The sequence below is a fragment of the Microchirus variegatus genome, assembly GCF_963457635.1.
Source record: "Microchirus variegatus genome assembly, chromosome: 7".
NCBI lineage: Eukaryota > Metazoa > Chordata > Actinopteri > Pleuronectiformes > Soleidae > Microchirus > Microchirus variegatus.
In genome coordinates this window covers 21237363-21258873 of record NC_139808.1, presented here as the reverse complement: position 1 = coordinate 21258873, position 21511 = coordinate 21237363, and the positions used below count along the sequence as shown (strand labels likewise).

At 41.1% G+C, this 21511-nt stretch overlaps 2 protein-coding genes across 2 annotated transcripts; one reads left to right on the top strand and one right to left on the bottom strand.

Moving 5' to 3' along the window:
* Nucleotides 1–2032: 2032 nt before the first annotated feature.
* ruvbl1 (RuvB-like AAA ATPase 1) lies at nt 2033–7372 on the bottom strand (the record flags this gene model as incomplete). Its single annotated transcript, XM_083892379.1, has 11 exons — nt 2033–2192; nt 2486–2577; nt 2664–2766; nt 2885–3083; nt 3243–3306; nt 3406–3555; nt 4216–4305; nt 4551–4702; nt 5768–5900; nt 5991–6077; nt 7232–7372. The coding sequence occupies 11 exons, from the start codon at nt 7370–7372 to the stop codon at nt 2033–2035; spliced, it is 1371 nt and encodes a 456-aa protein (XP_083748505.1).
* A 958-nt stretch (nt 7373–8330) lies between these two features.
* Nucleotides 8331–20288, top strand: eefsec (eukaryotic elongation factor, selenocysteine-tRNA-specific; the record flags this gene model as incomplete). Its single annotated transcript, XM_083892951.1, has 7 exons — nt 8331–8640; nt 10820–11027; nt 11420–11516; nt 12015–12179; nt 13030–13674; nt 15424–15580; nt 20107–20288. 7 exons carry the CDS (start codon nt 8331–8333, stop codon nt 20286–20288), a joined length of 1764 nt encoding a protein of 587 aa, XP_083749077.1.
* Between the last annotated feature and the right edge of the window lie 1223 nt (nt 20289–21511).

Here is a 21511-nt window from a genome sequence, read left to right as displayed (position 1 = left end):
TTCACGTTGAAATGTTGGAGGATCTTTCAACAGACACATTTATCAATGCTTTGAGGTGCTTCATTAGTCTCAGGGGAGCGGTACGTCAACTTCATTGTGATCATGGCACAAATTTTGTTGGAGCCAGGAATGAGCTCAGGGAGGCACTCAAGCAGTGTGACGTCACTCAACTCGAGGTTTACCTGGCTGATAAACAATGCGAGTTCATTTTCAATGCCCCTGCAGCAAGTCATGCTGGTGGTGTTTGGGAACGTCAAATCCGGACTGTAAGAAATGTGTTGAACACCACTCTTTCTCTCTGTCCTGGTAGACTTGATGATGCTTCACTTCGAACTTTGTTCTATGAAGCTATGGCCATTGTTAACAGCCGCCCGCTGAATACAGATGGAATCAATGATCCCACATCACTAGAGCCCTTAACGCCCAACCATCTTATTCTGATGAAGTCCAAGGTTGCTCTCCCGCCGCCTGGGAAATTTGTAAAGGAAGACATGTATGCAACAAAACGATGGCGTCGAGTGCAATATTTGGTTGAGCAGTTTTGGAGTCGCTGGAGGAAGGAATACCTTTTGAATATCTCTATACGACAGAAGTGGCATGTGCCTCGGCGTAACCTTAAAGTTAATGATGTCGTCATTATCAAGGATGACTTTCTCCCCAGAAACCAGTGGCAGTTGGGAAGGGTGGTTGAATCCATTCAAGGGAGTGATGACCTAGTTCGTAAGGTCAAAGTGCAAGTGGGAGATCGAAGATTGTCAGGGAAGCGTTCAGTTGTTGAAAGACCCATCCAGAAATTGGTGCTCCTTTTAGAGAATGAGTGACTTGGTGTTTGCTATTATGTTAACCTGTTAATATTGTGGTTAAATACAAGGGGGTCAAAGTATGAATCTGAGCCTTTAAATTGTTTTGTCATTCATTATTTAAAATCATGTATGATTCTTTGGGTATTAAATTCATCATAAAATGATTGGTGGGAGTGTAAATGACAGAAGATTCTTTTAGGCTGTCACCTTAGTTTTCCTTTGTTTTGTTTGTTTGTTGAGTCAGTAAATGACCTAATACTGACATCTGGTGGCCAGTCTTTGTGGAGGGTAACAAGGTATAAGAGGGAAGAGACTATTGACGCCTGTAATCCTCACCTGTGCACATTCCCCCTCCTGAGTCTTTGTCTCCTGTGCTGGCATGGTGCATGTGCTGCTGAGTCTCTCCTTTGTCTGATTAATTGTGGCTTTCCATGTAAGTTTTATTCTAAAACCATTTATTGTAATCCTCATGTTGATTTGGTGCTGTGGTCCGCTTTAAGTTTGTTTTATTGTTGTTAGGAGGCAGATGGTTTCCCCCGATGGCACCTTTGAATCAAACAATTAGCTCCCTTGGTATAGTAAAACGAGGTATGTGGACCTCAGTTTCTGAATTGTTTTTATCCTTGGGATGTCTAGATTCAGTTAATTCTGAGGAATGTGCACATTGTTTGATATGGTCCGATTGAGTTTTAACAATGATTCTGAACATGATTTAATAAATGTATATTTTAATCTTTTTATTGAACAGAAATAAATGTATTGATGTGTATGAATGAAATATTTCTCTGATGTATTTGATCTAATTTCCTATTTTTCCTTTCTGTATTTCCTCTTTATAGTTTTCACGGTGCAATGTCAACTAATAAAATTTAAGCACCCGTTGATTCTCTCCGCCTTATTTGTGAACGCCAAGGGCCCGCTACAATGTAAAATAACAAAATAAGTTACTTCACGTAATGTGTTTTTTTTTTTTTTTTTTGTACAGACAATATTAAAGATAACAAGTCAAATTGTGTTTTTTTCCCCACTTTTACTCAAAAAGTTATTCCCATCAACAAACGGAATGAATAAAACAAACTCAAACAGGACAAAACTCCTACACTTGCTGCAGAAGAACAAAATGAGTGATGGTGAAAGTGACGATGGGGAAAAATGCAGAGGATTGAAGTGAGCAATGAAACACGTCCTGGAGATGCACTCTATATTCTGTGAAATAACTAACACCGGTTTTACTTCATAAACTTATGATGTTGATCTTGCAGGATTTTAGCTGAGGACTTGGCGTCGTAGAACAGCTCGTTGATTTCCTCCACCTGCTCTCTCTCCACGCTCTCTTTTCCCTGAACACGGCCCAGCAGGTTGGCTGGTGTCAGCAGCTGCACGGCATATCTGCAAACAGACAGGAGCCACTCAGTATGTTCAGGTCCACACGTTAACGTTCTGCATTTATTATATTTCAACAATTGCACAAAAATATAGGCTGATGTCACTTTTTCCTTTATGTTTAGAACCAAACAGGCCTAAATATTATGGTTTCCAATAAGATATATCACAAATAGTAAAGAAAAATGTTTTTCACTGCACTCATTCACATCTATCATCAATAAGCCTACCATTTTATTTTTAGAAGATAATGAAATGGAACACTTGATGTAAAGCTGCTCAGACGGCCATTTTATTACCTGAGGGTGGTCTTTGTGCCAATCTCAGCCAGGTGTGAAAGGGCTTCTTCGCTGATATTGATCCCCTCAGTCTGAGCACGAATCTTGATGATCTGCAAATCACAGCTGCATCAGTGACACATGCCTCGCTCGCCGTCTCTCGTCACACGTGGAGACATGCGTTGACTGTCAGACTCACCTGCTTCATCTCCTGCGGTGTGTAGAGCACGGTGCGGATTATCATGACTCTGTCCAGCAAGTCCAGAGGAATCCCATGTGGAGAGCTGATGTCCTCCGTCCCCCTGGTCAACGACAGGTAAGTGTTGAATCTACAAATCTTTATCTTCGCAAGAATACGTCTCTGGTCCATTTAAGGATTGTGCACCCTGCTATAGAGAAACACATTTTAAAACCTCTCACCTAATTAAACAGTTCCCCCTGTTCGACGCAAATACAACGATGGGAGCGATGGAGCTCTCGAGCGCTCGGTGTAGGTAGGTGAAGCATTCGATGTCTAGCATGTGCACCTCGTCCACAAACAGCACACCAGGTACGAGCTCAGCTACGCCCTGGTCGATGTACCGATTCACCACCTTGTTAATCTCAGATCGGAGCTTATCTACAAAAGACCAAAGGATCAATTTTAAGTCGCTAGGTTATGAAAAGTAAGGTTAGTTCAAACATTCCCCCTGGTCAAAATCCTGTTTAGATTAATTTGTTTTAGAGCAGTGAGATTGGGATATGTAAAAGGAAGGAGTAGCTGTAAATCGTTTCCTACCTGTGATTTCTGTCTTTTTTGGTTTCATCAGTTGTCCCATCATGGAGAGAATGTCCTGTCCTCCCTAGGATTGAATCAGAAATTGATGATTGATTAGTTTTCAAATATAAAAGGGATAACTCTCTGAGACAATGCTAAAGAGTAGTTATGAGCAGTAATGTACCTGGGGTCTGGCATTTGCAATATCCAGGTCATGTAATGTGACGTCTTGAACGATCTCCTTCTTCTTGTGGACATCGCCTTTGGGCAGTGGGACATACTCTTCTGCCTCCAGGTCAAACTCTGTTGCAAATGTGTCACAGCGACCTTGTCTCTGCAAGTATAATAGCAAAGTATGTGAATCGTTTTGCAAAACTAATTTCAAACTAATTAACCACCCACTGCTTTGACTGAACCGAGTGTCTCTGGACGACAGAGAAACAAAGACGATACATGAGAGGAGGCCGAGCAGGTGTATGATTGAACCTAGTGCCAGGCCCAACCGAGAGATGAAAGGCTTTGCTGAGGCAGGTCATGAGATGCTGTCAACAGCAACAAATGTGTCGCCCAGCCCGTTCTCTTTGGCCTCTGACAAGAGCCGTCCTGCGCCCTCAGCCCACCTGTACCGATTAAAGGAACGGTCATCAGAGCCTGTCAACACAGGCCACAAGCACTGCTGCTGGAAAAGAGGCACTATAGGAGATGGTGAGATAGATGAAGAGTGCAGAGCTGCAGGAATGAGAGAGAGACTCATTCCAGTGAACAGCAGAAATGCAGCAGAGCTTTCAAGCAGAACCAAGGGAGATGAAAGTACATAACCATGAAGGACAGAAGAGGACAGGCGAGACAGAAATCACTCAACCTTGGACAACACAACATTTTCTTTTTAAGCTTGAACTTTCAATATTTAATCTGTGAAATAAAACAATCAGGTGAATTACAATATTTGGCAGGCCAATCAAAGCAGGGACACATTGTAGTGATATGATGATACCTTGACAGCTCCACTGTTTGCTTCTATGTAGATGACGTCTCCCACTTCCACACGCTCCTTTTGAAGACTCTCATAAATACTAGGATCCAGCTAAAGAAACAAGACAAGAGATTCGTTACGTTGACGTAACCCTGAATATTTTTTTTGTTTAAATATTACACAGCAAAGAGACTACATTTTAAATACCAGATAAAAAAAACAATACAATATAGATTAGATTCAATGTAGAATTTTTACGACACTGTTAGATACAACATAGATAAAAGTGTTTTGTTTAAATAGTAAGTCAAGTTCAAATGAAAGTGGATAAAACATAATGTAGCTCCCAGTCTGACCTTGAGCTGCTTTGTGCCTTTGGCCGTCTTGAGGCCAATGATGACGTGGCTGATGGTTTTTCCATAACCACCCATGGGATTCTCAGTCTCACAGGGGGTCAGCTCTGTTACCTCCCCTTCATACACCTCCTTGGTCTCTTTGATACGGAGTCCTGAAGGCAGGCGACATCAGTCACACACACACACCCAAACACATCAGGCCTTTATATTCCTGTATCAGCTAAGCCGCCACATCCCTCAGACTGCTGAACAATGCGTTTATTACTGAAAGAGAACACGTGTGCGCGTGCCCATGAAATTACTGGGCATAATTCTGTGTAACATGATCACATTCTATCCGAGTACGAGCAGCACACAGGTGGAAGGTCCTTAGTGCTGTGGGTCAGACAGCAGGGACTGTCTGTTGACAAGGTGATGACAACCTTCAAATGAAACCCACTCCTCCAGTGGATCTTATTCTAGGGGAGGAGCGAAGGTGCTGACGACCAGCTCTCCCTCTGCCTAAGCTCCATTTCCTCCCCTGCGACAGGTGCCATCACCACTCAGACAAATGCCGCCGCCCCCCCTAAAGCCTTCCTTCCTTCTCAAATCCACTGTAGAATGTTGACTTTCAGCTCATAAAAATGATGGTATATTATGCATCCTCACTAGGAAACTGAGCTGAAATCACATTTAGCCATTTACATCAAACAATGTAACGGCCATAGGACTAAATTAATTCAGTGTCTTACTGTAACTCAAGAACCAAAAATGCTCAGTTCAACAAATTTGTTTTTCATATCAAGTTTTGGCGCTTAAACAAAATTGAAGGGAGGGAGGTCATTTGGTTTAGTCTTTTTGTGTTGTTGCTCAGGATAATTCTTGTTTTTAATGACTGTAAAGATTGTGTGTCTGTGCAAGTGACAGGGGGAGAGAGAGGGAAAAAAGAGACTAATAAAGCAATGTATGGGCAATGAGAAATGTAAAAAAACTGCAGATTAGAATGTCACCTGAGGAGACATGCCTCCTCAAACCCTATCAGAGACCTGTACTCAGTGTGATCTGGACATGGTCTGAACAGGCTCTAAGAAATGTATTCATGAATTCATGCTGAGCTGATTATCCATAATCACAACAGGTTAGAGCCTTCCAGAAAACATCAACCTAGGTTACTATGATTTGTGTGGGGATTAAAAACCAACATTTGATTTGAAACTAATTATTTAATTGAAACTCACCAATGGCTCGCCTGAAATTTTCCATCAGCACTTCTGTTTTTTTAATTTCAGATGAGTAGACTTCACTGCCGACCATTGGGCAGAAAGGCACCTTGTTTCCCAGCTCCTGTGCTACTGCCAATGCAAGGGCCGTCTAAAGGAAGGAGAGGTAAAGGGGGGTTTCAGGGGGGAAGATACGCTGCAACATCAGGAGTCTCCTACTGTATGTATGCTGAACACTTACCTTCCCTGTACCAGGTGGCCCTGCCAATAACACTGCTCTTCCTGCCATCTTCTTCGAGCGAATCAGCTCGACAATGATGCCACAAGCCTAAAGGGTGACACAAACGATATACATTGAAGGGACTTCAAATCATATTTTTATTTAACTATTAATTTATTGTTCATTATTAACCATGTATGTGTTAGACTACTGTTAAGCACAAACAAACACGCTATAGTCAACATCCGTCTACTACAAATGTAGGGTCACGATTGTGCCTGAACTAACACATTTTATATCATTTCAAGTAAGCAGTGCAATTTAATTCAATTAGTGCTACAACTTTACCTTTCATTAAATATATGAATTTATCGTTTTAAATTATAGAAAAAAGAAATAATGGGCAAGTTTCATTCCAACAACAGATGAAAACAATATATACATTTTCCGTTTATAATCATATACAGGATACAGTAACATGTATAGTGATACCATGATGAGAAAAAATATCGAAATAGTTTAAATTGTGCAAAAGTATTTTTCTGTAGATGGATGAATTAGTACTATATTATTATATAACAGACTTATTGTCCTTCCTTTAACTGGGAGACAGCTTATTCAAAGGCTTGGTTAAATGTCTGCATTAGTTTCTATTTTTTCATAAATAAATAAATAAAAATAATAAAGTAATGCAGCTATATTAGAGCTCACGTGTATTCATGTCGATCAGTACTTCCGGGTCAGGTTCACCCATGGAAACCAAAAACAAACAACAATGGAGGGAACACTATCGTGCTAGAGGTTGATTTTGTTTTATTTTGAGGTTGGCCTCAAATATAAAGACCAGCGACTAGATTAAAAAAAACAAAAACATTGTACATTTTTTGCATTTGTTTTGAAATATCTCGCTACGGTACGTTTTAATTGTTTTTCAATTAAAAAAAAAACAAGCGCTTTTATTTCCAGGTCATTTCCAGGGTTCGTACATGCTGCAATTATACAGTCCGGTTAAAAACGTATACATATAATGTTTATTACAGTGAAACACAACAATGAATGACTTGTGATGCATGGATTTTCCCTTTAACTCACCTCCGTATGAATGGGACAACGCCACTATGCTAACTAAGCTAGCTGAGTGTACCGCCTAATACAGCGGACAACATATTCATCGTAAAAACTTCTGATATATACGAGACATTTATCATAAACGTGATAACAACATCAGGAATACCGCAGGTACAATGGAAGATGAGTTTTACCTCTCTCGCAGCCTCCTGGCCGACCAGACCACATGCGCTCTGCTTAGCATTCCCGGCCTCGTCTAGCCCGAGTCCTTTAACATGACTGTGGGAGGCAATCCGCTGTGTTTTGGTGGTGCTTTTTACCTCCTCGATTTTCATAGTTGAGATATACTTGATGCAAGAGCTGCGAAGCGATGTTCAGGTAGATAAAAAAAAGTATACGCTTCAGGTAATTCCTTACCGCCGCAACCGGCGCCGAAACTCAAAACACTGGGGGATCTTCTTCTAAAGTGTTGGCTTTGGCAGACTACACGTAGTTGTGCGGAGTTGTGCTGCCCTCTACTGTTTATTATTCAAGGCTTTGCCAGTTGTTTTCAGTCCCTTATAAAGTCCAATCATGTGCAGATATAGCAAAAATGACTTTATATATGTCCAGAGTGAGTAAAGTACGCAGGTTGTCCCAAGTCTCTGGACAGTTTCCTCCTTTGAACATCAAGGGAAATCGGTTTCCATGTGGGTTACTATGGAAAAAGCGATCGGCGGATGTACCGCCCACTTAAGACTATTCAGTAAAATGATTGGATCATGTGAACTCAATCAACTCATTCATTGGCTAAAATGTGCATCACTCATTCAGTGAAACCCCCGCCCCAAGAGTTCTAACTTCCGTTTGTGTTGCAGTGCAATTTGTCGTAGTAGAAACAAGACCAGAAAGTTTGCGGTGAGTACACTAGACTCGCAAAGGAACGCAGGGTTTTATAAAACATGTTTCCCCTGACGATTTAAGAAGTTAACAATTAAGATTTGGTTTAAGAAAACTCGTTGTGGCAGACCCATTCCCCTCTCCTGTCTAAAAAACTTTTGCTAGCTACCGCTTTAGCATGCTGTCCTGTCACTCACATCCTTAAGTCGTATGTTCTGTACATACATAGATAGCTCTGTTTTGCCACAAACGAATTAAGACAGCTTGCAGCGTTGTGTGTTTCTGTTTTAATTAACGTAAGGGAGACCGTTTGTTGCACCACCTGGTGTTTCCGTGTGGAGCTGAGTTCAAGGTCCAGGTTAGAGGAAAGAAAACACACGAGCCCATTTTACAGTACATCAGACTAGGGTCAACATGTCTGAGTGTGCTGGAGTCAACCGCACTAAAACGTTAAATTTCAACATTGGAGTGCTCGGACATGTCGACAGCGGGAAGACGTCGCTGGCCAGGTCGCTGAGCAGCACCGCCTCCACGGCTGCCTTCGACAAGAACCCACAGTCCCGTGAGAGAGGCATCACGCTGGACCTGGGCTTCTCCTCCTTCACGGTGGATTTACCCGATCAGCTGAGAGACAACGACGATGCACAGCAGCAGTATGACAGCCTTCAGTTCACACTGGTGGACTGTCCAGGACACGCCTCTCTGATCCGAACCATCATTGGGGGTGAGCTCTTCGAGTTCTCTGCATGTTTTGATGCCAAATGTCACTTTGACAGCAGATGAAATGTCTAACAACCATCATAGGGTGCCCACAGGCATGGTATTATGACTGTAAGGCTCCAGTAATTCATTGATTGTTAATCAAATACCAAATTAAACGCTATCTATATTTTTTCTATTGAAACAAGTTCTCTGTTTTCTTTTATTCTTACATGTACATTTTCCTCCGATTCATTTGCTTAACTATGATAAAAAGCTAAAAAAAACAAAACCCTGAGGTTTGGAAGATAATGACCAACATGTTTCTGACATTTTAGGTCAGTGGTTCTTCACTTCTTTATACAAAGTACCACCTGAGAACATATTAAGCTCTCAAAGTAACACCATTATCACCATGTTAAGATACAGCTACAGACCTTTCACAGGACTTTTCCTCTTTCTCACATATACTTCACATACCCTGGTATATACAGTAGAACAGTATTTCTGAGGAAGCTCACACACTTCTGGTCGTACATGTACCACAGTTTGAGAACCATGGTTCATACAGAGCTCACATATAAAGTGGAAACACAATTTGATAGGGACCAGAATCTTGATTCAATCACTGATTGGTCCTCAAGAACATGAATATTTTCAGAATGAGCAGAATAACACACTGATGGAGAATCTCAACACCACATTATTAACACAGATTACCACCAGACACTTATGTGTAGTCAGACTCCCTAAATATATAATTTTGCCAGATCTGATGGTCACAGTAGACACATTTTAATATCAGATGTGGACAGTTATAATTAAGGCTGTGTGCATGTGATCTGATCGGTTCAGATCAGATCTTAATTAATACCAGGTCTGAACAGGGCCAACATGTGGTGGAGACCCTACCCAGTATGGTAGCTCTGAAAACTGAAAAAAAAGATACTAAACTAAAATTGAACAAACCAGAAACAAAACCCAGAAACCCAGGTGAGTGATAGAATAAGTCACAATATCTCTCTCTTACTGTATGGGCAAATAAGACAAAGTCTCCAGCAGGGGGCACATTCTCTCTGTAGCCATCATAGTTGAGATGTAGAAATAGATAGAATTAATTACGGGTGTAGGGTTTTCTAAACCAGATGATTACTTCCTGTCATTTAGACTTTGTTTGACAGATGTATTAAAAAACAAAGAAAACATCTCACATTGTAAACTCAAAGATTGGACAGGAGTAAACTTTAAAAGCCTCACTATCCCTCTTACAAACACCTTGGCAAAGTGAGGGTCTGCAGTGGAGATGCATTAAAATATACTGTAGATGAGTGAAAGCAGAGAGGAATCTGAAGGCAGATGTGTCTGTGTGCATGGGTAGATATTTAATGTTTGTAACGTTTTAACACTCAGTTATTGTAACCTTGTCATCATGTGATGCTCTAAAGAAGACACACTTTCACCTTCAATCTCCACCTGTTGCTGACATGTGGAAATGAACCAAATAGGTTGTAAGTGCAGCACATGTTTTTGTGTTTTTGGAAACCTTCTGGGGTGGCATACTCAATGTTGTACACTGTTTTGAATAGGAACTGGGGTAACTGTTTTAGAAGCTTAAAGTCACCGTTAGACATATTTAACATGTATCCCCTGTAAATCAGACAAAGAGGTGCTCAAACACTAAATGTTTAAACCTATGAGCCAGCGAGGTGAGGTGGCACATGCTGTAGATTAGGGAGGAAGGAAAGTGTGGGAATTGGTGTATGTATTAAACTTCACCTCCTGTCTCAAGTGGGGAGAGCACAGGAAGGAGAGAGAGCCAAATGGAGGGATAGAAAAGAGGGGAGCACAGGAAAGAGAGACTGCCAAAGTCAGGAAAAGGAACGAGGGGAAGGAAAGACAACCAAGTGAGCTCCAGCTCTAGTTTCAACCCTCTAGCCTTTTAGTCTCTTTGCCTCTATGCACCCCACTTCTAATTTCTCTGCTTGTTCAACTGTTCAACTTTAGCCGTCTGTGTCCGTTCCTGTTTGTGTTGCAGTTGGCAACTTCATACTCTCTTCACAGACTTTATGAAGAGTTTTTGCTCTTTTTTACAGAAGCACAACAGAGACGTGGAAATCTCTCTTAAAAAGCAAATAACTGAGTTGTTCTCCCTTGTCAAGTATAATTGGTTAATTGTTGGTTGCATTATTTTCTGCTTTCTACAGGTGCCCAGATCATTGACCTGATGATGCTGGTGGTGGATGTGGTGAAGGGGGTACAGACTCAAACTGCAGAGTGTCTGCTGATAGGAGAGCTGACCTGCCCTCGCATGGTGGTGGTCCTGAACAAGATAGACCTCCTGCCACCCAACAAGAGACGGAGTGCCATCGAGAAGATGACCAAGAGAATGCACAAAACACTGGAGACCACCAGGTTGGCATTTTTTAGTAAAGTATACGTACATTTTGGCATACAGTGCTTTATATGTTGGGCTTTTGTGTGACATTAAATACTTAAACACAAGTGGTGCACTCGGGTTAATGGTGTTCTTGCCTGAGGACGCTTTAAAATACAAACTTTAGGAGCCAAGGATCAAACCATTGACCCTTTGATTAGTGGATGACCCACTCTACCCCTTGAGTCACTGCTGCCTATTCCTTCCAAATGCCTCATTCAGTGTGTCTTGATTAATACATCTCTTTAGCTGTCTGTATGTCAGGCCCAGTTAAAAAAAATCTGCTTATTTAAGCAAATGAAATCATTATTTCAACATCAAAGCATGAAGTAATTGGTGGATAACTTTTTTCTTTCTTTCTGTGGGCCAGATTTAAGGAATGTCCAGTGATTGCTGTGGCAGCGAAACCTGGCGGCCCAGAGGCTCCGGACACAGAGGAACCACAGGGAGTGCCAGACTTAATTGAGGTAAAGTCTGGAAACACACTGGTGCCCTCTCCATTACCACTAATATTGCTCAAAGAAGCTCATGTTGCTGTGTAATACGATTCGATGAATGATGTTAATTCCAATTTAAAAACAAGACATTATTAATCATTCTGCTGAATGCATTATGTAACAGACTGATTTTAACTTGGTGCAGTTAAATCTCTGGCATTTCTTAATTCTTATTTTCATGTCAATAATCAGCAATTGGCTGATGTCAGTACTTATTTATTGTTTTTTTTCCCTGTTTTTTAAAAAATTGAGAACAGACTGGAAACCCAAATAAGATGTATAGTACTTTATATTCAGGGTTGCTGGGCTCAGATCAGCATGTTAATTATGAGGTACAGTTCACGGGGAAGTGACCACCTTAAAGTCAGACTTAGTTTGAGTTAGCTTTTCTTGATATGGATAAATCTGCTTTTATAGTATTTTTGTAAGTTTGGCCTTGCAATGTGATGATGTTTTTGTCTGTCACAGCTTTTGAAGAAACAGACGTACCTCCCTCAGAGAAACCCTGGAGGTGACCTCCTGATGGCTGTAGACCATTGCTTCTCCATCCGTGGTCAGGGAACAGTCATGACTGGCACCATCCTGCAAGGGTCACTGGCCATTAACGACACCGTGGAAATCCCTGCACTGAAGGTATGATTCAGACAGACGGGAATTCAGAATCTTTGATGTATACAGGAACGTGGCATTCTTGAGAGCTGGTAAGGCTTTTGTAGAAACCACAGAGGTTCAGAAGTTCAGTCGACTGGAAGTGGGCAGACAGAGGCAGAGATGGCTGAGTGGGTTCAGAGGATGTGTCAGTTTAATGTAAGAGAAAGATGAGGGGACGGGGGTGGACTGGCTGAACAAAAATTTGGTAATACAGAACAGATGCAAACTTCCAGCTCCGCTCAGCAGTTTGGTCTGCGATTATCACATTCACCTCTTGGTGGCAGCAAATGGCTAAATTAACAGTCCTTGTCGAGCTTCCTCCTGGTCGATTTCTCCTGATATTGTGTGGTAGAGGACAACCACAGATACCATGACCACTATTGTATATAGATAGATAGACAACTGATTAGTTTGTTTTTCTGAAAATTACATTAACGATAATGAAAAAACTTTAACAAGTTTTTTAGTTTAGTTTTTTTTTTTTTTACCAATGCTGTATTTTATTTAAATCAAAGTTTAAAAGCTGTGTAACTGTTTAATTTTTTCATTTGGAATTGATTGGCCTCACTAAAAATAGCATTCCTGTACTGTGGAGATAAGTTGATGTTTTTGTGTATTTCATTTCATGCTTTATATATTTGTCCATGTATATTGTCTAGTGTTTAAATATTAAATAAAACGTGACTCATGGAAATGCAATATTTAATCATAAAATCTATCTGTATTGTGTGTATCCAGTAGCGTTTACCATCCCTTCTGTTAGCATTTGTATTAAGTTGATGTCAGTCATGTATGTTGTTACTTTTTTGTCTTCTATGCTCTCTGATATCAGGTGACAAAGAAGATCAAATCGGTGCAGATGTTTCGGAAGCCAGTAACAGGGGCCATGCAGGGGGATCGTGTGGGAGTCTGTGTGACACAGTTTGATCCTAAACTATTAGAGCGGGGTGTGGTGTGCACCCCAGGATCCCTGCGCACCCTCTACGCAGCTGTCATCTCTGTCAAGAAGATAGGCTACTTCAAGGGCTCTCTTGCCACTCGTGCCAAGTTTCACATCACTGTGGGTCATGAGACAGTCATGGCGAAGGTTACCTTCTTTGGTCTGCCTCCTGTGGGTTCCTCTGAGGCCTCCTGTGACTCTAAAACACCTCCATCACTGCCCTGCTCCACGGAAAAACCCTTCATCTTCGACAGGGAGTACTTCTACCAGGATGAATATGTCACAGGTCAGGGAGAGGCGAACTCAGGACCTGACCCAGAGCAGTGGGCCTTGTTAGAGTTTGAGCGGCCTGTCACATGTCCCTCACTCTGCCTCGTGATTGGTTCCAAGCTGGACAGTGACATCCACGCCAATGCATGCCGGTTGGCCTTCCAAGGCCATCTTTTACAGGGGTTTGAAGATAAAAGCTATGCCGAGACTGCACTGCCTAATCTGCGCATCTACAAGACCAAACATAAGGAGGGACAAGTGGAGAGGGTAAGTGGATATTCACTAGTTGTTATTTAAAGTGTTCTTTTGCATGACTTATCAACTTCTCTTCGAACCCTTGATTGTTGTCCCTGCTCCTTTGCCCTCTCCACCTCCTTGTTCTTCTGCTTCTGGTTGCTTTGGATTTTTCTCATTGCTGATGGCACTGGAGCGTGCCTCTCAGACAGAGCCCCTATTGTATATTCATAAACAGACACGTACGCACAAACAAGCATGTATAGGCAGCCCTGATGAGCAGCGTTTGAGGCATGGCTGCAGACGCATGCCTTAGCATGTGCTGAGGCACAGAGGTGTGTGTGGGTGGCCGCCTGACGCCACTAGCCCTGTCTAGCTGTCAGAGGCTGGCGCTGTTTGGACACACCTGAGTGGCACAGGAATACCCACATATCTGTGTGTTAACCTGACTCTACCTTTTCTTCTCTGCCTCAGCATTATCTCTCTCTCTCTCTCTCTCACACACACACACACACGCCATCTCGATTTTAGTTTGTGTTATTGCTGTTGCATTCTGTCCTAATTTCAAGCCTAAGTTCAGACTGATCTATATCTCATCTTATCTAATTCTTCAACATCTGATTTAACAATCTTTCAAAAAGCATTGACTTCGTGCAGTTTGCATTTTCATGTGTCTGCACCCCAGCACACTGTAGGTGTCATGCAGCGTGAGATTTAGGTCAGGGGTCAAGTGTGTGAACCATTTCCCTGCTGTTCACACCTCAGGCTGTTGACAGCTTTAGTCATTGCCTAAGGATCAGAACAGTGTGTTGTGAGAGGTCAGACGGTGGTCATGTGACGTTGCATTTGTCGCCCGGAAAAAGGCAGTTAAGTTTCGGGACTGAAGAATTCCCTTTGGTAAGAGAACGCATTTCTGGCATTGCTGAGATACGAAGGCCTCATGCAGTCACAATTCTTATGCTCTGTCACATGTGTATATCGACTGTAATTTAAAAAAAAAAAAAATATCAAACCATCAGTCACGCTTGAGGGACGTCGGGGTCAAATGTTCAATCATGAATAAGAGTTAGTAATAAGAGAAAGGAAAAGCTGGCGTTGGAGAGAGGGCAGGAGACAGAGTGGTGCCCTCTTCTTATCACATTAGTGATAGGTCAGATTGACTTAGTGATGGATGATAAGCAAGAAATACAAACAAATATAGCGTAAAATCTTTAGGAGGATGAAAGAGAGGCTGCTAGACAAGTAGACGACAGGCCATCAAATAACGTGGTTGATGACGATGGTTAGCGTTTCGGGTAATGAGAGCACTGGAGCACAGAATGTCAACTCTTTCCCGTCATGCCGCTACAATGAACAAGTGGTAAAACCATGACAACCTATAAGATTTATCAGTGGCACCAGATAAAGGAACAGGAAGAACACAATCAAATCATAATCAAACCACACACATGCAAATTATTTAAAACTATGTGCGTAACTTTTAAATATAAACAAATGTTAAGCTGTTGTCAAATGAGTTCACCCAGTATTGGTTATCTTTGTCGAGATGGAAGTAAGCAACGTCAGAAAACAGTTTAGAGTGTAACTGAAAACACAAAGAAGCGCTCGCAAAGAGTTTTAGAAGTGAATGCTGCCGTTTAAAAAATCATAAATCCAGAATAATAACATCAACAGAAATCCCTAAGTTACGCACTGGAGCTTTAAATGCCGAGCATCACATCTTCCATTGTGTCTGTCATTAATCTTCCAGCTCACATTGTTCTTTCTCTCTCTCTGGTTTAGGTGAGTGATGATTACACTCTGATTGGTCGCAACCTGTTCAAGAAGGAGACCAACCTCCAGCTCTTCGTGGGGTTGAAGGTCACTCTGTCGACGGGTGAGAGCGGCGTGATCGAGGGTGGGTTTGGACAGAGCGGGAAGTTCAAAATCCGCATACCAGGTAAGAACTTTAACATGCGTCTCAGCAGATATTAATGGGAGTTTCACACTGCCTTGCATAAAGAAGTATTCCTGTCCATCAATACACATATCCAGAGCACTTTCTCAATCCTTCCTTTACTTTTTGGGGTTCTACAAGTAGTTTTCAGGATGTGGTAATCCTGGACCACATTCCCAGGATTCCGCTGGGGATTGCCCGTGTTCCGGTGGAAGTCTGTTCTCTGTTTATTTTACCTTCTGTTGCTCCAAACCCACGGCTCCACACCAGGAGGGATGAGAAAACAAAAACATTTAGAAAAGAGAACCTCACCTACAGTACATCCTCTTCTCTGCCTCACACTTGCATACACAGAAATCACAGACATACTGACACTCACATCTTCTGGCATGAACATAAAGCAGACATTCAGTGGTGTTCATATGAGACTCCCCACGGGCATTAGAGCAAAGATGGTACTATTCTGCTGATTAGGATGTAGGTCAAATAACTGATATAAATGACACATGATCTCTTTTAATGATATACTTATAAATAAGAACAGTGTTATGACAGTTTTATATGAATAATAAACCTATGATAGTCTGGTGTCTCACCATAGACAGAATGAACATGTTCAATATTAATAAACACTTAATATTGAGTGATTTTCCTACTTTTTAACCGTTCATTAAAGATATAACAGACATTTATGGTGTCCCTAGAGGTTCCTGTGTGGTCATTGTCATTAAGAGTCAGCAGTAGTAAGATGTTGGTAAGGACACGGGTAGTTTTCCACAGAGCAGGTGTTGCGTCATGATAAGCACCCTAAATCCTACTCTCTTCATTTGTTTAGATAGTGAATAACAGTCCCATGGTGCAAATTATTATTTCATTATGTTGTCTTCTATAAGGTTTTTCAATGCACATATTAGTAATACTTTAGATTAGGGAACACATATTCACCATTAACTTGGTGCTTACTAACATATATAAGTAGCATACAAGCCCTTTGTTAGTAATCATTAAGCACGTATTAACATCATATTCTACATAACCTTATTCTACCTCTATTACGACATGAATTAAGATTTTTCCTCCGTAAGGTGTTAATACATGCTTAATATTTACTAATAAAGGGCTAGTATGCTACCTATATGCATGTTAGTAAGCACCTAGTTAATGGTGAATATCTGTTCCCTAATCTCAAGTGTTACCCAAATATTTTATTGTCTATTTTGTCATATGGATATATTCAACTGAATAGTTTCACGTTATATCAAACAAATAAAACACATAAAATCATGTTCGATGCTGAGACAGATGAGCATGCTCACAAATGGACCTGTCGATGTGTTTCTGAGACGGGCAGAGTAGCAGTGTCGATATTTAGCGGTGAATGTTGATGTGGGAGCTGTCACTAATTAATCAGAGAGTAGGCAGCGGCTGTAAAGCAAACATTTATAAAGCTTTAATCAGAGAGTGGTGACTACTTTATTTAGAACGTAGTTTATGCTCTTAATTGATTGCAAGAAAGTTGCTGATTCATTTTATGTCAATCGAGTAATTAAGTCTTTATCACTTATTTGCTAATTATGTGCCGGCGCTTGTATTTGTCAGTGTATCCTGTATATGTGCCACCACTGAGCAACAGTCACTGCTGGTATTTGATTCACTCACAGTGAATGTATTGCAGTTTTCCTGCAGGTGCAGGGAGCAGGTAGATTAGCATTCCTACACGCTCTTATCTGCTCTAACCAATAAAAACACAGTGGTGTAAGTCTGCTTTTATGCGTCACCCCCGAAAATAAATGTGCTGACCCCATTTTATTTGCCAATTCCCCAAAGTTATTCTGTGTGCTGTTAAATTTGCACGTTGTATGATAAATGCTGCCCGATGAGTAGGTCACTAGTCAAATCACGAGTGCACGCTTCACTTGCACTTATCTCGACACAAATACTTCAGTGATAGTCCCATTCCATTAAGCCTCTGCAGTGTTTTTTTTTATTATACAGTAGATGTGCTAAAGGATTTTATGTGTTTTCACAGATAAATTCTGAGAAATATTTGAAGAAAAACATGCAGTTCTTTTGTGTCCCTTGTATGTGAACACAAAACATTTTAGTTTGGGTGTACGAGTGTTTTATGTGGTGGTAAATGGACGTTTTTCAGCTGATCATAGATAACAAGACGAGATTTCTGGCTGCTCTGCAACCATAACAACCCTCACATTGGCAGAGAGATAACAAGAATAATGCTGGCGCCGTTGTACGTGAGGTCAGACAGGCAGCATGTAAAGCATTGAACCCAGAACATTTCTTACCTTCCGTGTGCAAAACAGCAAACAAGCAGCCGGTTTTTGTTTTGTTCTGTTTTTTTAATTCTCAAAATACACACTCGCAAAAAGACGGAGGAGCAGACCTGGTGCCAGTGAAGAATTTGTTGTGCATGCATGAAGAGGAATGAACAGAAGCATTCACAGGAAGCTGTTTAGGCTGAGAATGAAGCCCAAGTGCAGGGGGAGCGATGAGTGAGTGTCGGCTGATAGAGGACACCATAATATCAGGGTCTATCTTGTGTCAGGATGAGGCGGAGGAAGAACCATAAGACCGAGACTCCAGGAGCGGTGTAGACATTTTGATCAGTTACATCAGGAGGATGAAGACATCAGTTGATCTCGAGGTCAGCTCACTAAACAGGCTTCAGCACTGATACAGCACCTACTGTACACATAACAGGAAAGATCTCTATCACTCATCAGATATATCTGCTCACTGAAATGATTACTTTGACCTAAGTGCTGCACATAACACTGTATTCCAGATTTCTTACACAAGTTATTTATGTAATAGATTTTTCTGTACTGCTATAATGAGGATACACTATAAATGTTTCTCAGTCACTTTATTAGAACACACCCAACGTAACTTTTTCAGAACGTGTATGCAGTTATAAAATAAGACATTTTTCAGATAAAAAACAGCTTATACAGGTGAGAAAGTGTCAAGTATTTAGTGTGACCTACTTGAACAATTGAACAATAGCATGAGCCTGGTTCTCTTAAAACTGGAGTGGAACCCTAATTAATGCGTATGGTAAAACCTATGTCATGGTGAAACATATCTGCTGTGAAAAAAAGACATGCTCGATTACTTACACAAGCGTTAAGCACAGTAAAATTAGTCAAAGACAGTTTGCTAATTTCACAGACATGAACAAACCCAAAAGACCTTTTGCACAGTACTGTTTTTTATTTTTATTTTTTAATTTAAAGTGTGTGTAAAACAGAGGATACATATCTTTGTCACCCCAAAGGAAAATGTGTTACAAAGCACCCCGTCATATTTGAGTGTTAAATTATGTAAAATTCAGCAACATTCTCTGCTGTGGAACACGGGTTGGGAGTGTCCACTGGAGGAGCCAAACACATACTGTATGCACACAACTTACATGGTTTAGTGGGGACGACAGAAGCTGAACGTTACTGTTCATCTGTGCGTTTTTTTTATGTTAACACTCTGGTCTCAAATCACTGTTCAACAAACAGACTGTAAATAAATGTAAAGAAGAGACACCATTCTGGCTGTGTTTTAATGGCATACTGTTACACAGCACTGCGTTTGCTTCAGTCACCACCTCTCCCCCCCTTTTCTTTATCAGACTGATCACTCAGTAAGTTAACATGCAGTTTAATCGAGCTCAGGCCGTAGTTCGACTAAGACAGGCAACCGGACAACCTGCCGAGTCTGAGTATACATGTGGAGGAGAACATCGATTCTTTAGCCATGTATGTCTGATCTTTCTATTTGCTAGTGTGTATTGAATCAGTTTCCTGTTGACCTTTAAAACACATAAAAACAAACAGCAAACGGTGAGATGGATCGTGTTGTCTTCTATATGTTTCCTCAGTCCAGATGTTGATCTTTTCCGTAACTTTCGTTCTTGCAGACGTCATCATCAAAGACCGGGGAGGACATTTTGGTGCATGCGCAGAACACCAAGTCCTACTCCATTTCAACTAAACGTTTTCATGCAGGAGTAATCGGACTATGAATCATATAATCCATGTTAGTCTGACTAGTTGGTTTTAGTTGGACTAATGTGTTTACATTACATTAAGAAAACCAAATTATTGTCTTAGTCCAACATGAACGTGCAACACACATTTTTAGGAATTTGAAAGTGCTTTAAAATCTTTTCTGCATGTTTTGGCATTGAGGGAAGATAAATTGTCTAAGGCAGTAGTGTTGGAGCAGGTGCAGTTACTCACAAGTGAACAGGTAAATCACTGGTAAAGCGCGCTGAGGGTTTTTATATTGTTACAGCAATTGAGGAGGAGTTATGGTAACTATCCAGTGCGTCATTAAGCCATATTTCTAGACACACCTAAAAGAAAAAGACTGGAGAGAAGCTGTTTTCAGTTTTTATGCCATAATGCTTTTCTCCACAGTTGTAATGTGTGAAGAAGAGAAACTCCACATTAAACTTTACACACACTTCAAGATATTTATCCCCCTTGGCTTGACCTGTCTGTTTATCTTTTCCTCAGAGGGTCTTGGCCCAGAAACCAAGCAGTTGTTATCTGCTGCCTCTAAGAAGAAAGGGAAGGGTGGAAACAAAGGTGGACCAGAAAATGAAGAGGAGCCCAAAGCAGACTCTCAGCCTGTTGGCATTCACTTGCATTTTAAGCGCTTTGTTTTTGATCCACATAAGAAAATGGTCCAGTCTTGACCTCTGTTGCACACACATACTGTGTGACACCGTGTCACAGTGCTGGAGACAGGAAGAACAGGAAGAGGTCATGCAGAGGTGAGGGGAATACCAGCCTCTGTATCAGGGCAGGAGCGTGTGTAACTTTCTTCTGTTAGTTTATTTTTTTTGGGTTTGGAGACAGTCTGATGAAATGTAATGATTGTGGAATGCCGAACGCATTTGAAACAGGGGTCGTCTTATCTTGCTTTATGGAGATGGACTTAATCCTGTTTGCTCCATCACAAGGATGGAGACGGCACAGTTTGTACCTGATGCTTTTGATTTGTCTTATAAAATCACTTCCTTTCCTCTTCTTTGTTGACTAAGTCTGCATCAATTCTTTTGATCAGCACCAAAATCTTTCAGTTTTCAGATCAGCTGAGTCGTCTCTGGCATGAAAACACTGAAATCCTGAACCAGCAGATCCCCCCCCCCATTTATTTACTCACTGACTGTGCCTGTGTCTGCAGCTGAGCCAAAGGTCATGTCATGCTTTGGGTTTGTATTCATTGGCTCCTGCTGTGTGATTTTAAGATGTTTTCCCTTTTCTTTAACAGCATTTTTGACCCGAATAGTAATGATATGAGAAGTTGCATATACATTGAATAGGATACTAATCTTTAACAAATAAAGGCAGACCTTTCTGTGCTAATACTCCACTTCTGACTGCTACTTTCTGTGTGACCTGGCATGGCTGACACTGCAGTAGTTAGTAAAGATTGACAGAAAATGATGTGGCACATATTGTGATAATCAGAAAAAAACTTTTATTGTTTTACAGTTGGCCACATTGGCCACTTGCCTTTGCATTAAGAAGACCCAGGCTCGAGCCCCGGTTGGAACAATGGCCTTTCTGCATGGAGTTTGCATGTTCTCCCCGTGTGTGCATGGGTTTTCTCCGGGTCCTCTGGCTTCCTCGCACAGTCCAAAAACATGCAAATTAGGGATTAGGTAAATTGGACACTGTACATTGACTGTAGGTGTGAGAGTGAGTGGTTGTTTGTCTCTATATGTGTCCCTTCGACCCTCCTGTGGAAGATAGTGGTAGAAAATGGATGTATGTTCTACAGTTGTGAAGACCGTCTAGTAAAATGTTAATATTGTGTAGTTTTGAACTGCTGAATTGACAAAACAATACATTTTATTTTAAAATGGCAGACCAAACAAATAATTAAAAATGAGTAAATACAGATCAATTGATT